This window comes from Macaca nemestrina, chromosome 2 (genome assembly GCF_043159975.1).
Source record: "Macaca nemestrina isolate mMacNem1 chromosome 2, mMacNem.hap1, whole genome shotgun sequence".
Classification (NCBI taxonomy): domain Eukaryota; kingdom Metazoa; phylum Chordata; class Mammalia; order Primates; family Cercopithecidae; genus Macaca; species Macaca nemestrina.
Genome location: NC_092126.1, coordinates 28,683,454 through 28,704,074, shown reverse-complemented (window position 1 = coordinate 28,704,074; position 20,621 = coordinate 28,683,454). Strand labels below are relative to the sequence as shown.

The 20,621-nt window shown below is 34.3% G+C and overlaps 1 protein-coding gene across 7 annotated transcripts in view; it reads left to right on the top strand.

Moving 5' to 3' along the window:
* The window catches only part of LOC105465816 (potassium voltage-gated channel subfamily H member 8), a 383,293-nt gene that overhangs the window by 235,616 nt on the left and 127,056 nt on the right, over positions 1–20,621 (top strand). For all 7 annotated transcript variants that reach the window (XM_071090847.1, XM_071090848.1, XM_071090846.1 and 4 more), the window contains 2 exons: positions 10,622–10,779; positions 15,361–15,568. In XM_071090847.1, the coding sequence (XP_070946948.1) occupies positions 10,622–10,779; positions 15,361–15,568 (366 nt within the window). The remainder of the gene's footprint in view (positions 1–10,621; positions 10,780–15,360; positions 15,569–20,621) is intronic.

Sequence of the window (20,621 nt, the reverse complement as noted above, 5' to 3'; positions counted from 1 at the left end):
TCATTTCTAACAAACAGCTGTGTTTATGTAAAGTTTTGCTTATTAACCCTTATATCAACAACCTATACCCTATGAAGAATAAGTACAGAAACACACAGCATTGGTAAGTTTTGAGAGTTATGTTTTGCTGCCTCTAGAATATCACTGAGAAACTCTAGATACTATATTTATATAAACAGATACAGGAACAGTGTCTTTCCCTCCCTCCTGAAATAATATACAAAAAGAAGATAAACTGTGTAAGAACCTAAAAACAAAACTTTAAACATGAAATATGAACAAATAAAAATGACTGGCAACTTCACATTTTTGGAGATTCTGGCTCTAATTGGAAACTCCTTTGATAGTGTATATTTCCAACCCATGGATCTTACCTCCTGAGGCACATTTTCAACCCTAATTCTGACTATAGGCCAGGTGTACTTCAGCACTAACAGGCTCTGTAATCCTAGCCCACTGAATTCTTGTTCTTTCTTATTGATTTCCTGTGGCTATTTGGATTTTGAATTCTGTTTGTGGTGTTGTTCATCTTTTTGGCTTTGGTGATCGAGCTACCACAATGAAATTCTTGGCTCTTAAATACCTAGTGATATTGACTTGACTGGTCATTAGGCTATACCCTCTACTCAAGTAACTCTGGGGGAGAATTAATAAAATGTAAACCCTGTTTTGCTTCCCAACTTGCCTTTTGGTTTCAGTGACCTGAATTACAACACAGCTAGAGTGAACAGCACTTAGTGCCAAGTTTGGCATTATTGCCTGAGCTCATACATTTCCGAAATCACATGGGTGTGCTTGATGCTATTGATCTTTTTGTGATTTTACTGTTCACAGTTATTAAAAATAGACTGAATTATTGTAACCACAAGTAGAAAAGAAATTCTAGCATAACACAAAAATATGAGCAATTTCTACTGATGGCGTTCATAAAAATAACTATGAAATCATAATGTGCTTAAGTGAGAATCTATTTTTCTCTTAATTGAGCATAGTTTCTGTTATTTCAAATATAGAACATTTTATTCTATTTCACTTTTAATAGAACACCTCGTATTTATGACTAAATCATATTTAAATTTTACTTTTAAAGTTAAATATATTAGTTATGTTTTAAATGTTCTTGAGAGTCTTTAAAAAATAGTTTGTGAACACTTCTATTTCTGACTGTGCTGGAAATGTGGAAAAACTAGCATCTGACAAATAAGCCATTGGAACAAAATACAGAGATCATAAATGAATCTGCACATATATGATCATGAACACCTGATTTATGTCAAAGGTGCCACTGCAACATTTTGGAGAAATCATGTCTTCAGAAATAGTGCTGGATCAATTGGATATCTGTCTGGAAAATGTAAATCTTGACTCTTGCATCACACCATATACAAAATCAATTGTAGTTGTGTTGTAGACAAATTATAAAAGTTAAAAAATAAAGCTTTTATAAGACATCACAGTGGAATATCTTAATGACCTTGGGGTAGGCAGAAATTACCTGAACATGACACAATTTATATGAAAATGTAGCACAACTCCTGCAAATGAGAAAGAATGCTGAGGGTGGGGGAGATTTTCCCTAGACAAAAGTTCTGAATTGATACTCATAAATAAGAATATACAAATGTGAAAGTAGTTTGTGCTCAACATTATTAATCATAAGGAAAATTAAAATAACTTCACTACTACCAGAATGGCTAAAAGGGAAATAAAGGAAAAAAAAATCAGAAATTGCCAAGGATTGGAGGAATATAAAGAGCAACATGAAATTTCATACACTGCATATAAGAATGTGAATTAGTATAGTCTTCCTATTAAACTCTTTGCCAGTGTCTATTAAACTAGAATATGTACATACTTGCTGACCCAGCAATGGATTAATAGAATCAATGGACATACACACCCTACTGATTTAAATGAAATTAATCTATGAGATTCAGGACAATTGTTATGTTTTGAAAGTTAATGGCTAGACAGGATCATAAAAGAGGCTTCTGGAGTTCTGGTTCCAGTTATATCCCTATCCATTGTTGGCTACAAAGATGGTTAGCTTTGGGAAATTCTTTAAACTGTCCCTTTAAGATTAGTGCATTTTACAGTATATATGCTATTCTTGAAATACAACATTTTAAAAAATGTTGAGCAATTTTGTACATGGAAACCTATAGTTTAAATGCTAAATATTATCTGTATATGATTCTAAAAATTAACTAAGTTTCAAAAAACTTAGATATTACTAAAAGAATCTCTTTCCTGAGCTGGAAGGAGGGTAAGAATTATAGTAAATAATGTTTTGGTGGCAGTATACAGACAGACTTTTAAAGTATAACTTTTAGCTCTTCCACTGCCCAGTTGGGTAACCTTCAGCAAGTTAATTGAGTGTTTAATGTATCATTAAATAGACGTATTGCCTACTTTAAAGTGACTACATGATGACCAAAATACTTAATACATAGAAAGTACTTAAACAATTCCTGTCACAAAGTAAAAATTTAATACATGCTAGCTATATTACTTTGATTATTATTACTATTTTGTTGTCACTTTAACACCACTATATTAGGTCTGTAAAGTAACAATGAAAATATTACTATTAATATGTTATGCAATCTTAGATTAAGTCATTCATTGACCCTGTTCCTCAGTTTTGAAGCCTCTAGAGTAGTAGTAATAGAAGTAGTAATAGTAATAATAATGACAACGCCTGCCCAGTGATCCACAACCTAGGGAAATGGACTCCAGATTCTACACTGTTAGCCACTCTGCTCTATGGCTTTACAAAAACACCTGTTAGTCAGGATGGGCTAGGGTGTGCTACAGTAACAAGCAATCTCAATGTCTCAGTGGGATATATTGTAAAGTTTTATGTCTCACTCATGCTATGTACAATGAATGGGCTCTGCCCATTGTAACCTCTCAGGCACCTAGACTGACAGAAGATCCAGATCTTGCCATATGCTTCCATAATTATTAAGGCAAGGAAAAGAAAATGTAAGAAATTATGCCCTGGTTCTCAAAGCTTTTCATAAAAGTGTTCCAGGTTACCCCTGTTCTTACAATTTTGGCCAAAGCAAATCACAGGGATGCACTTAATCTCTTCAGAAGGTATGGAACTATAATCTTTCCAGGAAATAAGGAACCATAATATTTGGTAAACAGCACTAAAAACCTACCACAAATACTGAGAATATTATTTTCCTCAAATGTGAAAATGAACATAATAGTTATAATTAAAATGCAAAGAGCTATGTTACTATAAGAGATATTATTTAACCTAAATTTATTTTTGTCTCTAATGAGCATACATGTGGGATTTCATTTTGGGACAAACATCAATTATATTAACACATTTTTTATTACTCATCTCAGTGTTCGTTAATTTTTTTTTAATATTCCTCACTTATTGTCTACAACTAATTATTTGTGTCATATTGGTCATGTGCTTTTATTTTGTTATATAAGTTTACCATATCAAAAGACTTCCATGTAACATGCCCACTGGCATGTGTACAGACTGTCTATTTTGACTCCCTATATTCACTTTTTCAGTGATGTGTAACTCACTCTGTCTCCCAGGCTGGAGTGCAGTGGCACAATCCCAGGGCTCACTGCAGCCTTGGCCTCCAAGTGATTCTTCTGCCTCAGCCTCCCAAGCAGCTGGGACTACAGGCACCCACCACTACACCCTGCTGACTTATGTATTTTTTAATAGAGACAGGGTTTCACTATGTTGGTCAGGCTGGTGTCAAACTCCTGACCTCATGTGATCCACCCGCCTTGATCTCTCAAAGAGCTGGGATTACAGGCGTGAGCCACCACACCCAGCCAAGTGTTCATTAGTTCTAAGCTTTGTAACTGGAATAATTAATATTTACTTCAAATGAAACTCATAACCCCATTGTTAGTTTTTTAATTGCATGATTTAATATTATAAATTAGATAGCTCTTATATTTTCTGTTTTTACTTAAACTTGGAAACTTTGCCACCTAATAACTACACCTATAAACAGAATAAATGTGTCAAAACTTTATATAATTAAGACTGATTAAATAAGGTTTTTTCAGTAAGTTTAAGTTTAATCATTAAATTCTTTTTATTAAAAATGATTAAATGTTTCCAAAGTTTAATACCTAATTTGGAGTTACACATCACTGAAAAAGTGAATATAGGGAGTCAAAATAGTCTGTACACATGCCAGTGGGCATGTTACATGGAAGTCTTTTGATATGGTAAACTTATATAACAAAATAAAAGCACAAGACCAATATAACACAAATAATTAGTTGTAGATGATAAATGAGGAATATTAAAGATCCACTGGTAGTGCGCACTGTCTCCTCTGACCTGCAAGCAAGATCACAGATAGTGTGTGTTTATGCATCTACAGCTGGAATGATTGCAGATTAATAAAATTATGAAATCCTGTGGTTACCAGAAAAAGGCATGCTTCTCTTGGATGCCTTGTTCATCTTTGAGTGCCAGGGGCTCTGCACAAGGCAAAGAACACAAGTCCTCAATAGCAGTATTTTGTGATACTTAAGTATATTGAAAAGCTGAAAGATATATCTATGCTTTAGCTCTTCCAGTAAGAACCCAAGCAGTCTATTAGGACCGATATGTATGAAAAACAATAGCATTTGGGACTTTAAGTTGGCAAAAGTTCACTTCAGTATATAGTAATAAAAGGGTTTTTTTAAACCGTGATAATTTAATAAGGCTGCATTACCAGAAGTATTAAAACTAATTCTAAACACACTATTAAAATTATTATTATCCCACTCAATAGGCAAAAAATTTTTAAATTTTATAACATCAAGTGTTAGCAAGGCTATGGAGTAACAAGAACTCTGCAAACAATGCTGGTGGGAATTGTGGATATTTGCCCCTGTCTCCCACACTGGCCAGACCACTTCTGGGATGGTAAATTTAATTCCAAGTACCTTACAAGAGTGGTTTTCTTTTTCTTTTCTTTATTGTATTAAAGACTTGAAAATTCCTTTTTAAAATCAAAATTGATGAGGAGGCTTACTATGTAAAATGAATAAAAGCTCAGCCTGAAAATTGGAAAGGTTGGGTGGGTGGAGGTAGAACCCAAATCCTTCCTTTCTTCCATGAGGCTTTTGTGAAAACTACCAAACTAGAGAGTATCATCAGGCCTCTGAAGAGGAAACCGTATCAGTAAGAGATGGTTGAAAGAAATGAAGATATTCAACCTGAGAACTGAGAGATGAACTTGACGGCTGATCTCAGATATTTACAGAAAGAGCTTTGGGCTGGGAGAGGACAATGTATTCTGTGCTGCTGCTGAGAACAAAACTAGAATAAAGGAAAAGAAGTTATGAGAAAGAAGACATTTCCTCTGACTTGAGAAAAGCAAGAAAGTGATGGATACTCCACTTATATTGATTTGATCTTTATAAATTATAAGAATGTATTAAACTATATGCACCCCCAAAAGATGTACATTGGTCATGTATCAACAGAAAAAAGAAAATTTTTCTAAAACATGAAAAAATAACTACCTAATGATGGACATCGCCAACTAACGCAACTATGAATAATTGACCCTACAGATACAAAGCAAAAGCCAATACCAGCATCAACTACACCTCAATCTACCTGATTGCCCTTTGTCAGCTTCATTTTTTCTCCTAAATGTAGTTGTTCTTAAATGCTGTTTCTCACTGGGCCTGCTGCTCTTTCTATTCCATTAATCTTTCACTTCAGGTAAGCAAGAGGGACAAATCTGACAAGATGAGCAACGGTCAAGTGATATGAAACTCTCATCCACTAATATTGGCAATCAATTGCAATTATTCTTAGAATTGTTAGTCCCTCAAGCCTCTCTTCATTAATCAGCTCTCTATTCATTCGTCCCACACCTTCTAGCTCAAATTTGCTGTGATATTGTACTGTGTTTGAAAGAGTGCCTCATAAGCAATGAAAAAAACAGAGAATCTTTGAATATTAGTTGGCAGCTGGTTTAATTAAATATCTCTCCACCCACACTGTACTACATTGATTAATTTTTAAAGAAATGGCTAAATGAAGACATTATTTGTATGTGGTGCATATGCTTTCATGCACACTATTGTATTTTAATTTACTTTTTAACAAGTAAGCCAATATGATTTTAAAATTATTTCCCATCTGTCATGCATGCTAATAAAGTAAAGAAACCTACTAATTTATGCCATATTAAATTTAGCCTCTTTTTTTGTGCTTTTTAGTTACATAGTTCTTCAGGAAATCAAACTAGAAAAAATGGATTTAACCTTTCTGCTTTTTAGTCCACATAAATAGACATTTAGTGTGGGATATAAGTGAAATACTCCCTTTTGGCTGCCTTAAGAGCATGGAATAGAATATGTACACATTTTTCTCTTGATTATTTGTCTTTTATTAATCATTCTATGTAAAACTCAAATACAATAAGGCAAACTGATCACTCTGCAAAATTATTAACTGTCATCTGAAGCATTAGATAATTCAGTTATATTCTGCTTCTTTTGGGTGGGTATATGATGATGAGTTTTTTGGAAATTCTACAAACCACATAGAGTATGTATGGTAATTCTGCATTACCCTGCTTATTTACTCATTGGTGCCATAAAGGATCATTTATGCATATGTAAGCACATGGAGACCTTAAGATTTCTAAGTGAAAAATCCTTTTGAGTTAATTTGTTATGGATTTTGAAATTTCTTAAAAATTTAAACTGTGTGTATATGTGTGTGTGTTTTGTACTTATGGACAATTGTGCAAATTGATCATAAATGATATTAACCAGAAAATTACATATAAAACTGTAGATATTAGTGAATACACTTCTATGTATTTTTTTAAACATTATACTTATGCTTCTAGACTCTCAAAAATGAAAGTTATACTGCTGCTTTTCAGATAGGTTATAGATTGTCTGGAGATCACACTCTTATTGTAATATTTAAATAAATCGTTGATTTAATTAGCCAAAGAAACAAAAATCTTAAAGGGAGTGAGACAGCTACATGGGGAGGAGTAGCTGCATTCAGTGTTTGTGAAACTCCACTCTGTTTCTATGATTCTGTCATGAGGGACACCAGATCTAGAAAGCTCTTCCTCATCACAATCTTTTTATTCTGTGCTTCCTTCTCTTTCAAAGAAGAATCTGTACTTACCATCTCTACAGTTCTCTTAAATGGAAGGAAATATTTATAAACATTGAGTTATCCTGGTTCGTGAACACCACCACCACATCCTCACCACTGGATAGAAAACAGAGAGACTTCTCTGTTATCCCTGAACAAAAGCTTAGCCCTTGTACTTCCAGAATCAAAGACAGTTCATCTCACCACATTTAATTCTGTGACCCTAATTTAATATTATTTTACCTGGGTAGTGCTGATGCTGAATTTGATCGAAGGACTACAATCAGAAATGCATTTCCTTGCACTGACCTATTGTTATTTCCTCTAAAATATATTTAGAAGTGCAGTAATCATTTAGATAATGGAAAGAAAATGGGATTGAATGTCAAAAGACATCCTCTGTCTCTGTTGCTTACTATCTGCATGACTTCAAACAATTTACTTAAATCTCCTGTGTCATTGTTAAAATGCAAGTGACAGCAGTCCACCTGAGAGGATGGCATGGGAAATATTCAAATTAATGAATGTGAAAAAGTGTTTTGTAAATATACCAGAACTATGTCTGTTCTTATGAGTATGACAAAAGTAGTTATTTGCTTTGAAATCAGCTACCAAAAAATAATATTGATTGGATAAACATACAGTCCTTGCAAGTGTACCATACACTTTATAAGTGTACCATAGACCTAGAAATCTTTGAAAATAATATATATCTAAGTTTTCCCCGTGAAAATAAACCAAAAAGTTTTCAAGTATGTCAAACATAGATTTGTATAGATGTTTGAAAATCTTTTATTCTTTTACTATTATCTCTTTGTGTATAAAAGTCTTATAATTACTTCTTTTTAAACCTAAATTTAGCATATTTCTTTTCATTCCATTAACTCAATTGAATAATAAATTGTTTTTTAAAAAGCTATTTAAACTAATATTCTGTAATGACTTATCCAAGAAAATACCTGTTTTTTTTTTCAGAAGTCTGAACCACTATTTTGTTCTTTAGTCAAGCACATAACTAACCACATAGCTTTAAAAATGTTGCTGTATCAATCAACCATAAGTCATTCACTTCATTCATTCTTCCATTCATGGGAGTGCCGCTGGTATGTATATGGACGATGGCAATGGGTTTTCTGTGAAAACTGTGGTAGATCTCATGGCCACTTATTCAAGGAATTTATCCCCTTTAATTTTATAACGAACTTATGGGCTTGTCTTAGCCTATATTGTGGAAACCAAACATCACTAATGGGCTCAATAAACAACTCTGGGTTTCCTTACTCATGAGACTTTAAATGCTTCACCTGTGCTTCCTTTTAGAAAACATGAAATTGAAATATTTGCTTTATTTCAAAGTGGGTGGTCTGAGGTACTAAATTGCATTGCTAATGCATGAGCCTAGAAAGATAAAGAGGAAGAATGAAGGTTCACGTGCTACTCTTACAGTCTGAGGGCATTCCACTGACCTGTCTCCTTCACGGTGGCCATGCTTCCATGGTCCGGTGGTGCTTTGCCACGATAGCGTTTTAACTGTGCAGTGGAATTCACCTGGGATTGTTCTTATCCTATGTGAGTGCTTTATTAATTAGCTTCATTCTTTCGTATTCTCAATATTAACAATAAAATTATCTAGGTATTTTTATTTTTTGACAAAAAAGTCACTTTTAATAATTCAGTTTTTAAAGGTTATATCATTCACAATAGACTAGAACAACGATTGTTTTCTTTTTGGGTCACCCAGAACTTGCCTCTAGATCTGTGATGAGACTAGTCTCTGTGAAGATACCACAACCCCAAGTCCTGAACTGGAATTCAGGAGACTTGGATTTGGGTCTTGCTCTTTCACTAACTTGTTGGAAGATGTAATCCTGTGCTTCAGTTTTATCAGATGTATCACCCAGGGCAAGTCACTTGACCTCTTTTATGCCTCAATTTCCTCATCTGTAAAAGGAGATAATAGAAATGACTACCTCTTAGCGTTGTAAGGCATCAATGAGATTATGATGATAAGGGACTTAGAACTGTACTGGGCTCATACTAAGAACCTATATGTTATCTACATTAATACTAATCTGCCTTGTCATAACTCCTGTGTATTTCACCTCACAAGGCTATACTGAGAATCAAATAACGTAAGTATTGTGTTAGTTTTTATTGCTGCATAGCAAACTTATCAACTTAAAACAACATCCATTTACTATCTCACAGTTGCTATATGTCAGAAGTCCAGGGATGGCTTAGTTGGATCCTCCAATCAGGAATTCAAAAGGCTGACATCAAAGTGTCAGCTGAGTTGTGTTCCTTTCTGGTGCTCAGGGTCTTCTTTCAAGCTTATAGGGCTGTTGGAAGCTCATAGCGATGTCATTTGATCAGCACTCAGGAGACCTCATATATTGTAAAACACTCAGTAATATATAACTAAATAATGATGCAGGGAAAGATTGAAAGCAATTACATCTTTCATTAAAATAGAATTTAACCTAGAAATTCACACAAGAAACTACCAGTACTTTGTTAATAGGAGTGCCTTCAGGGCAGGGCTGAATTCCGTATCAACACAGAGATTAGTAAAACTTTTATACATGGAAATAATATTATATAAAATAAGGAATACAGACTTAAGATTATATTTAGTGGGTGTTTTTGTTTTTGTTTTTGAAACAGGGTCTCAATCTGTTGCCCAGGCTCTAGTGCCATGGTGCAATCATGGCTCACTGAAGCCTCAACTTCCTGGGCTCAAGTGATTCTCCCACCTCAGTCTCTGGAGTAACTGGGACTACAGACATGTAGTATGCTCAGCTAATTTTTTTGAATTTTAGTAGAGATGAGGTCTCGTTTTGTTGCCCAGGCTCATCTCGAACTTCTGAGCTCAGGCAATTCTCTTGCCTCATCCTCCCAAAGTGCTGGGATTACAGGCATGAGCCACCATGCCCGGCCTGTATCTGTATTAAAACTTGACTCTACCACTCTTGGCAATATTATTCTGGATTAATTCCTTTTTCTTCCTGAGACTTGATTTCTGACTCTTAAATCAGAGTAACACTGTTTACTTCAGGAGATGTACTGGGAATAAGTGAAATACCCTATGCCAAGCTATTAGAACAGTATCGGGTACATAGTGAACACTTAGTAAGTGATGACTATTGTTGCCATTGCTGTCATTATTTATTTTAATAATCTTAACATGTGGCTTAATGTCTGGAACATATTATGTGCTCAGAAAATATTACTTCTTTCACCCTTCTTCAGTATCTGTTGAGTTGAACTGGATCTGTAGAGGAGAATATTTTGGATATTATCAATCTGAACTAGGCTAAGTGGTTGCCATTTGCCTAATTTTATTTAATTTTCTACAATTTTCTTCCTCCCTTCCTTCCTGCTTGCTTGCCTGCCTGTCTCCCTTCCTTTCTTCTTTCTTTCATTGTCTTTCCTACCTTCTTTCTTCTTCTCTGTCTCTTCCTTTTATTTCTCCATCTTTTTTTTCCCAAGCAGATATTATTTTAAATTTCCGAACAACTTATGTCAGCAAGTCTGGCCAAGTTATCTTTGAAGCAAGATCAATTTGCATCCACTATGTCACAACCTGGTTCATCATTGATTTAATCGCTGCCCTGCCTTTTGATCTCCTGTATGCTTTCAACGTCACAGTGGTGAGTAAAGAGCTCCCCGCCACGTGGCCTTTAAGGTTGATTTATTTTTCCCATGTTTAGGTTTTAAATGGTTGTGGCGATTTATGCTTCCAGGGTTTTGTACCTTCTTCAATAAAGATGCCCTGATGCCCAGTGATATGCAGGCCAGATTCTTCAGTTGATGAAGTTATTTCCTTTTGACATTCATATTACCTGTTCTTGCTTTTATAAATACCCAGAGCCAAGAAACACAGAAATGCTGAATTTATCATAAATATTGACCCACTAAACAAATTCTTTTTTTTGAATTCCATAAGGATTTAATTGGAATTGCTTTATATTTACAGATTTATCTGAGGATTAATGGATTTCTTCCCATATTACATTTACTTAGTCAAGGATATAGAAAATACTATACAGACTTGAAGGAAACCATCTGCAGGAATTTAAGCATCACTTTATATTACCTAGGCAGATACTTGTCTCAAGAATTTGCTGGAGAGTTTGAAGATTTTTTTTTCTGCTTTTATGACCCTTAACTCTCTATTTCTTTAGTATTTTGTTACTCATTGGCAAAACCGACTGAAGACTGATCAAGATAGAGAGGACTGTTGATTTTAAATGAAGGAATTCAACCACTTCTTAGAAGTCCTTGTAAAACTGTTGGATGTAGCAAAAACCTAAATGATATGACTAATGTAAAACTTGAGAGTTCTCTTGAATTTGCATGAATCTTGGTACCTTCTTTTTCTTGCTCTAAATCCCTTACCCTCATGTAGCCTCACAGGACAGAAAGCATATCACTTGTAGTAGTAGCCGTTTTTATAATATGATGATTGGTATTCTTAAAAGTATTAAATGCTCCCTTATAAAGAAACTTTTAGGGAGGCCATTTGTGAAGCAGTAATGCAATTTTCTGCTAGAGTAACCAATTATGGCATGTAAAAATTTATTAAACATTAGTTCAAATTAAGCAGATATTCTATTCAATTGACAGTGCTTCATAGAAATCATATTCTCTTTCAAAAATTTAAAGGCATAGTTTTAAATATTACACACAATAATCACAGTTTCAAATACATTTATTATTAACTTCAGAATGAATGTAGAATTGTAATCCCGACTTGTTAGTGCAGACTTGTGCATTTGTTAATTGCCTGTACAATAGTTTCTTTTTATTCATTTTCTTTTTAAGTTGGGAAGTTGATAGTGCCAACATCTTTAAAACGTTTGTGACTCAACTGAAAGGAAAGCTCCCAGGAAAAATCTAGTATATATCAATCACTGCTACACTGAATTGTTATCCAGGCTTTCTACAGTGCTTTTTAAGATTGAATTTAACTAGATAAGTGTACCATCATGAAATAGTAATGGCTTAAAACCATGTTTTTGCAAGACTGCAGAATAAGCATGTAATTCACAAAAGGTTAAAAAAATTTCCAAATTCCCCTGGCAAATTGTTTTAAATTGTTCATTAATTATTTAATACAATTCCATTTTAAATTAATTTGCTGCTTTGCTACTAAAAATGAATACATTTTTTATGTCCCATTTTTATTTGAGTACTGAGCAAATAAGGTATTTTAAATATGCATATATAATATATATTATAGGTATATATAACATACACTTTCATATCATTAGCATTCTCATTCCCCAAAATTAATATGGATGAAGAAATGTCTTAAAAGTCTAATTCGCATGTTTGACGAATTTTAAATATTTATATACTTTCACTACACTTCTGCTCTCTTTTCATCAATCTTATGTAATCTAACACAAATGCTTCATAAATAATACAAGGTATAGAGCAACATCTATGTCAAAAAAAAAAAAAGAAACAGGGGAAGGAAGAAATCTGTTTTCACTGATACTTGTTCTGCTTTTCACAGGAGTGAGCATATGAGCATTGAAAAAGCTGGCACCTAAATTCATTATCCCTCTTAAACAAGTTAGTCAGGACAAAATATTCGGTAATATTTGAACAGAAAAGCTTGTTCAAGGTATTATGTTTTCTTCTCAGGCAAATGTAAGTTATGAGGAATAACTTACGGGTTATGCTCTTTTACAACAAAGACTTAAAAAAAGAAACAAATAAATAACAAAATGTGTTTGTCTCCCAAATCTGAAATGTGTCCAGTTAATGCATCTCCATAGGTGACATTCAGAACTGCATAAGCTTTGGCTTTGGCTCTGCTCACAATTGCTCATGGCAGTTCTTTTAAGTAGAGATCACATGCTTTTTGAAAACTAGTATGTATATCACTGTAAAAGGCACTTATAAGAGATAAAATTATGAATAAGACATAGGAAGGTTGATAGAGTAGAAAGGGCAGAAGTATGAATCCAAGTTCTATCACTTACCATCTGAGTAACTTACTTGGGGAAGTTAACACTAAAATGTCCGTAAAATGGGCATAATATAATTCCTACAGAGTTTTTGACCAGACTAAAAATGCCACATATCTATACAATGCTTTTCTAAATGTCTAAAACCTAAGAAGACCTCACAACATGTTAGTTCGCCTCCTTTCTCTCTCTTTCTCCCTTCTGGGTGATAGCTAGGAGGTGGTCATATCCATTTGGTAAAAGGGGAAACTCACATTTGATAGGGGGGTTCAATGAATGCCCCTGTCTATGAGTAGCTTACAGTTCTCATCAGTGACAAATTTGAAACAGCATCCAAAGAGTCAAAAGAATCCTCTCCCTTTTCAGATACATATTGCCATCTAAGTCAAATATGCTTCTTTCTCCTATCATTCTTCAAGAGGCAACATTAAAACTTTAGCAAGAAGCTATTGACTCTGATGGGAGCAAGCATAATTTTTTTAATGCCAGTTTTTATTGACTTAAGAATGAACATAGAACTATCTGGGTCGTCTGGACACCAAGGTTCATGTTCCTAATATTTGCAAATGGCTATTGTCCTCATGTACAAGCAACTCCACATTCTTTGCTCAAATATCCCCTGTCTGGTCAGAGAAAATGGGGAGACTGTATCAAAATTATGTGTGCAGATGCCTGCCTCCATTTGGGACTTCCGTTCCAGTTTCATTTCACTTCCAAATTGTCACCTAACCATCAAATTCATCTACCTGTAAAATAAACTCCATCCCCAGTAATATATTTAAATAACAGAATAGAGATTACAAATCTTGGCCTCCGACCATCTGGCTAACCACCAGCTTGAGAAATGATAGATGAGAACTTAGCTATAAAGGAGAAGAAAGTAAAACTTGACACAGGAGAATGACAAAAAGAAATAAAAGAGCAAAGCTAGCTGTTAAGTTCTTCAAGTGCCCTTAAGAGTTTACTGTATTTGAGTATAGAATAATTCACAAGATTACAACTGAATATAATTTTGTTGAGTATCAATTTCTATGCTGAGCTTGGCATGTTTGCATCTTAACTTGATAATTTATTCATTCACTCATTTAATAAATATTTATTAAGCATTTTCTATGTGTCAGGCACTGTGCTAGGTTTGTTTTTCTTAGAGATAAGAGAATATGGCTAGCAGAGGACAGAATTAGAAGTCAACTGACTTTAGATAAATACAAAAGCAAACTCCCAATGCTGACCTTGTGTCTGATTAAGTTTTGTAAAGGAAAGAGTGCAGTTAGTTAAAGCCATAAAAAGTCACTCCTTTTCTACGTATGCTTTCCCCAAAGAAATTAGGTGACATCAAGAAATCTGTCAAACTGCATTTCCGTATGATTTAATGTTTTATTTGTTGTTTCCATTTTAAAATGTTCTTTGAAGGTATGAAAAAATGTGTGTTATGTACACCCCTTATTAATGGTGATATTGACCATTCTGGTCCACACCAATGATGCACATTTTTCAATTGGACCCTGAAGTCAATAAAATAACCCCTCAGATACAATTCTACTGCTACAGTGGATGCAAAGGCACTAGGAGACTCTTCAGAAATTCTTGTCCCTTTCATTTTAATTCCCTAAGCATGTTTAAGAGAGCACTGAGAGAGAGAGAGAGAGAGAGAGAGCGCTTCAGGCAAATGTTTTCTCTCTCCGTTGATAATGTTGGAGGTATAGTACATGAGGCAGAAGATGCTACTGGTATTTGTGAGCAGAACTTACTCAAGTTTTATGGGTCTACCTATTTTAAAAAATAAACTCTAAGGTATTTTTATTATCACTTTCTGTGCATTTACTTCAATTTGTCTGAATTATTATTATAAAGCAATTTCCTTACACAGAGAAGGGAATGCGGGGTTGAAAAGAAATATGTATAGGGAATTCGAGATATGTACAATTCTGATACCATAATGTGTTTCAGTTGTGTATCAGAATGTAAACTACAGTATGAAATCAGACAAGGAGTGAAAAAACGATAACCCCTAATTAAGAAAGGTATTTATTCAAAGAAATTAAATTATCCTTCCTATCCTGTCCTTTATTCCAACCTCTTTAATTCTATCACTTTCTGATATAATATATCAAGAACAAAGACAATTCATAAAAATAATAATATTAAAATAATTCTACTTCATTTCCAGAATTTTTAGAATGGCTCCAAGTTAATGTTGTGGTATGACTTTAACACATGCACCAAGTTGTGCTGCTCTGTCTCCTACCACAGGTGTCTCTTGTGCATCTTCTAAAGACGGTGCGACTCTTGCGTCTTTTGCGTCTGCTGCAGAAGTTAGACCGCTATTCCCAACACAGTACTATCGTCCTGACTCTGCTCATGTCCATGTTTGCACTCCTTGCACACTGGATGGCGTGTATCTGGTATGTCATTGGAAAAATGGAGAGGGAAGACAACAGCCTTCTGAAGTGGGAAGTTGGTAAGGGCTTACATTTGTCACATTTTCCATTTTTAAATTTAAAAAAAGAGTATCAAGAACTTGGAGGAAGTGAAAGACAAGTCTATAAATATATTTCTTCTTACTGTCAATTTGTCTAATTAATTTCTGTTTTTGAATCCATGATATAAGCAATTTAATTCAATAAGGTTTTCTGGAACAACCTTACATTTTTTTTGAAAATTAATGGGTTAAACTAATAAATTTTGTATATAATCAAAATAACCAGTTTGGCTGTAGAAGTTTTAGATAAATAATGTTCAATCTTGTCTTGAAATGTTCCTATGCAGGGCTAGTAATAGTAAATCACTGGGAAACTGGCCTGTGGCCTATCTTTACAATATCTTAACTAATAAGAAAATGATCACTTATATTTGAGGTGGTATATTAATAGAAAAGATATTCTACCATCCTTCCCTTTAAAAAGAGAGAGTGAGAGTGAAAGTAAACATAACAACACACTCTCCACATTTAGCACACTTTGAGAATTTGTAATGGTAGAAAGGACTGGATATTTACAAGCATAATTTATAGTTGTGAGTCCCCATAATACATGGGGATTTAAGGGAGATTTTTCGAGTGTTACATAATCTGCATAAATGAATTTGAAACATTATGCACATGAACACATTTTTAAACTTATGTCAACCACAGTAAATTTATAGAAAATGAAAATTCTCAAAATTATAACTCTCTATCCCAAAATATCTGCATTTTTCTCACAGTCATACCCTTTAGAGAATTGTCACAGTACTTATGTAGAATTTTTTTTTATTAATCTGACATTTAATCAAAAGAATCTGCTTCTTAGTTGGCTAGAAAATCCTTCAATTATCTTCTCCACCAAAAATCGATCTTGAACTTTTGGAAGAAGTTCAGACCTTTGCATAAGAGACTCCCAAGAGAGAAAAATGCCCAAATTTTTCATACCAGCACTAAATGGCTGGACATATTTGGAACATCCCTGTGTTGGCCCTCATTAATGGCAGTCTCTCAGCAAAGGACATATACAGAGCCTTCAAAGGCAGCACTGGAGGAAGAGGTGGAGACCTTAGGAAAGCAGGTGGAAGGGAATAATCTCCTGTCCAGGTTATTAAAAATACCTCTTCACATCCCAATTTTATTTCTGAGCTACACAAAACAACTGATGTGTTCTTATAATTTTTATCTTAGAGTGATTTTCTTATCTTCTTTATCAAAGCACTTTTAAATGTCTAGTTGTGGGTCCTCAATTCTAGGAAACAAAGAAAATGGGGAAATAAAACTGCCGAGTGAAAGCAAAAATATCTTCGGTAAAAATAAGATCCAATAAGAAAGAGAAGGAGAAAGAGAGAGAGAGAAGAGTTGGTTAAAAGGAGGATCAGGGTCTGAATTGTATGTGGATTAAAACATTTTCCATCTTTCAATATTGTTTTCTTCTCTATAACTTTGTCTTGAAGGCTTCCTCATCACATCATATGTCATCATCCTAATGGTGTTCAGTAAATTACAGCATTAGATCTCTGCCCTTTGTTTTGAATTCATATTAAAATTCTGACTTGTGGTCAGCACCTGATTCCTTTTTAGACCTGACCTAATTTTCCTTAGGCCCCAGACCTATACACTCATATTAATTTGTAAGTCTCGTCTAGTCTGAGAGTCTGCAGATGGGAAAATTTAGCTTATTCACACTCTCAAATTTAGTTATATGAAGAAAGGCTTTTGTTTCATTTCCAACATGCCAGGCTTGCTGCAGACTTACAATCTAGCTGTTGTTTTTCCTCCCACAACATATAGAGGTATTTGTTTATCAATTAAAAAAAAAAACCTGAATTGCTTCTGTATTTACCCCATTACTTGTATTCTTGGTCCTTGTATTATGGTTCAATGTAATGAGTAGGAGGTTGTAAGCCAGAACACAATCTCACAGACAGAGCGTTGTCATGAAGTAGTGGCAAGAAGAGCATTGGACTGGGGGCAACAGACCTCTCCTGTCATCATGGTTCCATTGCTAATCAGCTGTCAGATTTGCAATATTTTTTTTTCACCTGGCTGGGCCTCAGTTTCCTCATCTACAATGTGAAAAAGCTCACCATATAATTTGAAAGTTTATTTCTGGTTTCATGAGTAATGATTATCACGGACAAACAAACCCCAAAATGTGTGCTTCATATATATGTGTGTGTGTGTATATATATACATATATATATATATATGTTTTCTTATTATGGGTCAGTGTCCACATAAACCACCAGAGGATATATTAGAAAGTACATCCTATGATCATGGCATGTCAAATAATTGATAATCTTACTCATTTATGGTAAAAATGACTGAAAATGTATCTTTAGAGAACGACATTTCCTGTCCAAACACCTATTGGGATATGACTAGCACGATAGTATGCTAATTAAGTGTGTAAATATTGGGTTTATAGACTTGTCTACAAAGACTTTCCCTTCTGCTAGAATTATTTGCGTCATTTAAATGTTCATTTAAAACATTCCCCGGTTGAGATTTAAACACAAATTAAATAATTATGACCTGCCCTATCTAACTGTATAATGAAGTAGCTGAGAGTCTAGGCTACTTCAGTTTTTACCGTGTAATTTTTGCACTAATAGTAAATTTTACGTTTTGGGGTCCAATTATCATTAATCCAAAAATTTATCATACCAATAACATTTGATGAGAGAACATGTTGTTCCTTATGTTTGTGTTTAACATTAGATGTATAAAAATAGATTCATTTTCCCAAAGGATAAAATTTCTTTCTAATTACTGTTAATTTCCATAAAATGAAATTTTTAAGTGCCCATTACATACTTGGTTCTGTGTTAGACACTGAGGATACCAAAACAAATAATAGAGCTTAAAATCTAGTGGGAAAAGTAGACAAAGATTTAATGGTATATTACAGTGTGATATATTTTATAAAAGGAATATGTATAGAAGGGTGGCACTAAATCTAACTAGAATGTCATCAAAGGCTTTTCAGAGATGACCTGAGTTTTAAAGGGTGAATAGGTCTTGTCTGTATAGATGTTGAGGAAAGGGCATTTGTGGCAGCAGGGTTATTAATATATTAAGCAATTCACTCTCACAGAAGGTGAATGGAGGTATGGTAGAAAGGGAATGAGGCTAAAGAGGTAGATAGGTAGAGACCAGATCTTTAAAGACTATGCTAAGCTTTAGAGTGTGGACTTCATCATAAGATACAGTGAGAGATAAAGCTCTCTTTTGAACAGAGATCCTTTGAACATAGAGCACCACCAAAGAGTGGGAGATGTTTCACTCTGCTTCATTTTCAATGACTGTAAACAGACAATAATAATAGTGCCAACCTCAGTGGGGTTACCAGTATTAAATTAAGCAAGATGTATAAAGCATTTAGATTGGTACCTAGTAACTGCTCAGTAAGTAACAGCTACTATAGTTCTCATTATCATTGTATTATGACAATTACTTCTAATGAAAGAAGGTACCATGAACTATGACTAGTGAATACTTATCATTTTATGTATGAAAGTTATTAGGAAATAGCTTTAAAAGTATTGCCTTCATGGTTTAGTTTGGTGCTGGACAAAAAATTGCATGCTTTTGCATATCTTTAAAGTAATTTATCTGAACCTCCTTTCAATTGGAAAGTCAGCCTCTGAAAAATTTTTACATAGGCTCACAATTGCACATACGTAGGAGATTTTTTCTTTCAGGTTCATTTAGGAGGCAAGTCCTATATCAACCTTATAAGCTTGTTAGGATATATCAATTTTTTATGGAATTTAGATATAGTGCTTCAAGGGTAAGATTAAACACTGTATTAAAGACACGTGTCACAACTGAATCAGAGAGTGCTTTTTACAGTTTAATTTTTGGGAGGCTGCAAAAAAATGTTTCAGAAGGATCTTTTTGCAGGGAGTGGAGGATGCTTTATTTGTTTACTATAAGAGGATATCAATAAATACCCAGCTAAAAATGTACAAGTAGACCTTGCATGTTTTCTTATATATCAATTAATATATGTATATATTATTTCAGCTCCTATCACTTTTAAAGTTCAATCAACGATATTGAATTAGTCTCTGAAGAACTCCGTTAGCATCCTAATATGAGTTCTGATTTGCAGCTCAAAAGGTTCAGGTCTGAATCCTGCTTCAGGAATGTGAGTTTGAATCAGGCATGTGATTTTGACCAAAATGACCTCAATGTGTGGTTTTTCATTAAACAATCTCAGATTTGTCATCTGTGACTGTGGCAATACTGACTCATGAGTACTTACTTCACATAGTATCTGGTACATAGTGTGTGCTTGTAGTTGGTAACTGCCACCATTATCACTTATATCAATGAGCAATGTAGAACTGAAATAGCAATACTCTTAAAGTCCAGTAAAGAGGTGATATTTTTGTATCAGTCATGATTCTTGATTGCAAGTAAAAACAAAAAAGGAATTCATTCGCAGGACATGTAGACTCAGAATTAGAAGGATACAAAACAAGACGAGGAAGAGAACATGAGCTAAGGAAGCCCCACACTGCCAATGCAAGAAGTTCCATTGTGACATTTCACAAGGATGGCCTGAACATGTTTCTGTCTGTAGATCCTGTGCAGGAATCCTAACCTCCTCTGCATGTCTGATTCACAGTGCCTGAGGGAAGAATTCAATTGGCCAAGCTTAAATCACATGCTCAGACACAGACTGCCAGGACAGGGAGACTCTTTCCATCTTACCCTTCCATGATGGAAAGTGGAGGCCTGTGTCTCTCCATTACTATATACAAGGAAGAACCCACCCATACCCCTGCCAGATAGGATGTTAGCCAGCAAAAAAAAAAAATTAAAAAGCATCATAATGTCAGACAGAATTAGCTGAAATATGGGGAAGTAGTATTTTTGATGCATCTTGCTCACTGTAACAAATCTGTGTTCCTTATGTGAGTCTAACAGTGGAATCCTAATTACCAATCTGTGTTTCCTCATGTATAATAGATTGTGTCTTGGTCAGTAGCTCCCGTTTTATAGCTAAAATGTTACCTTATATTCTTTTTCAAAATTA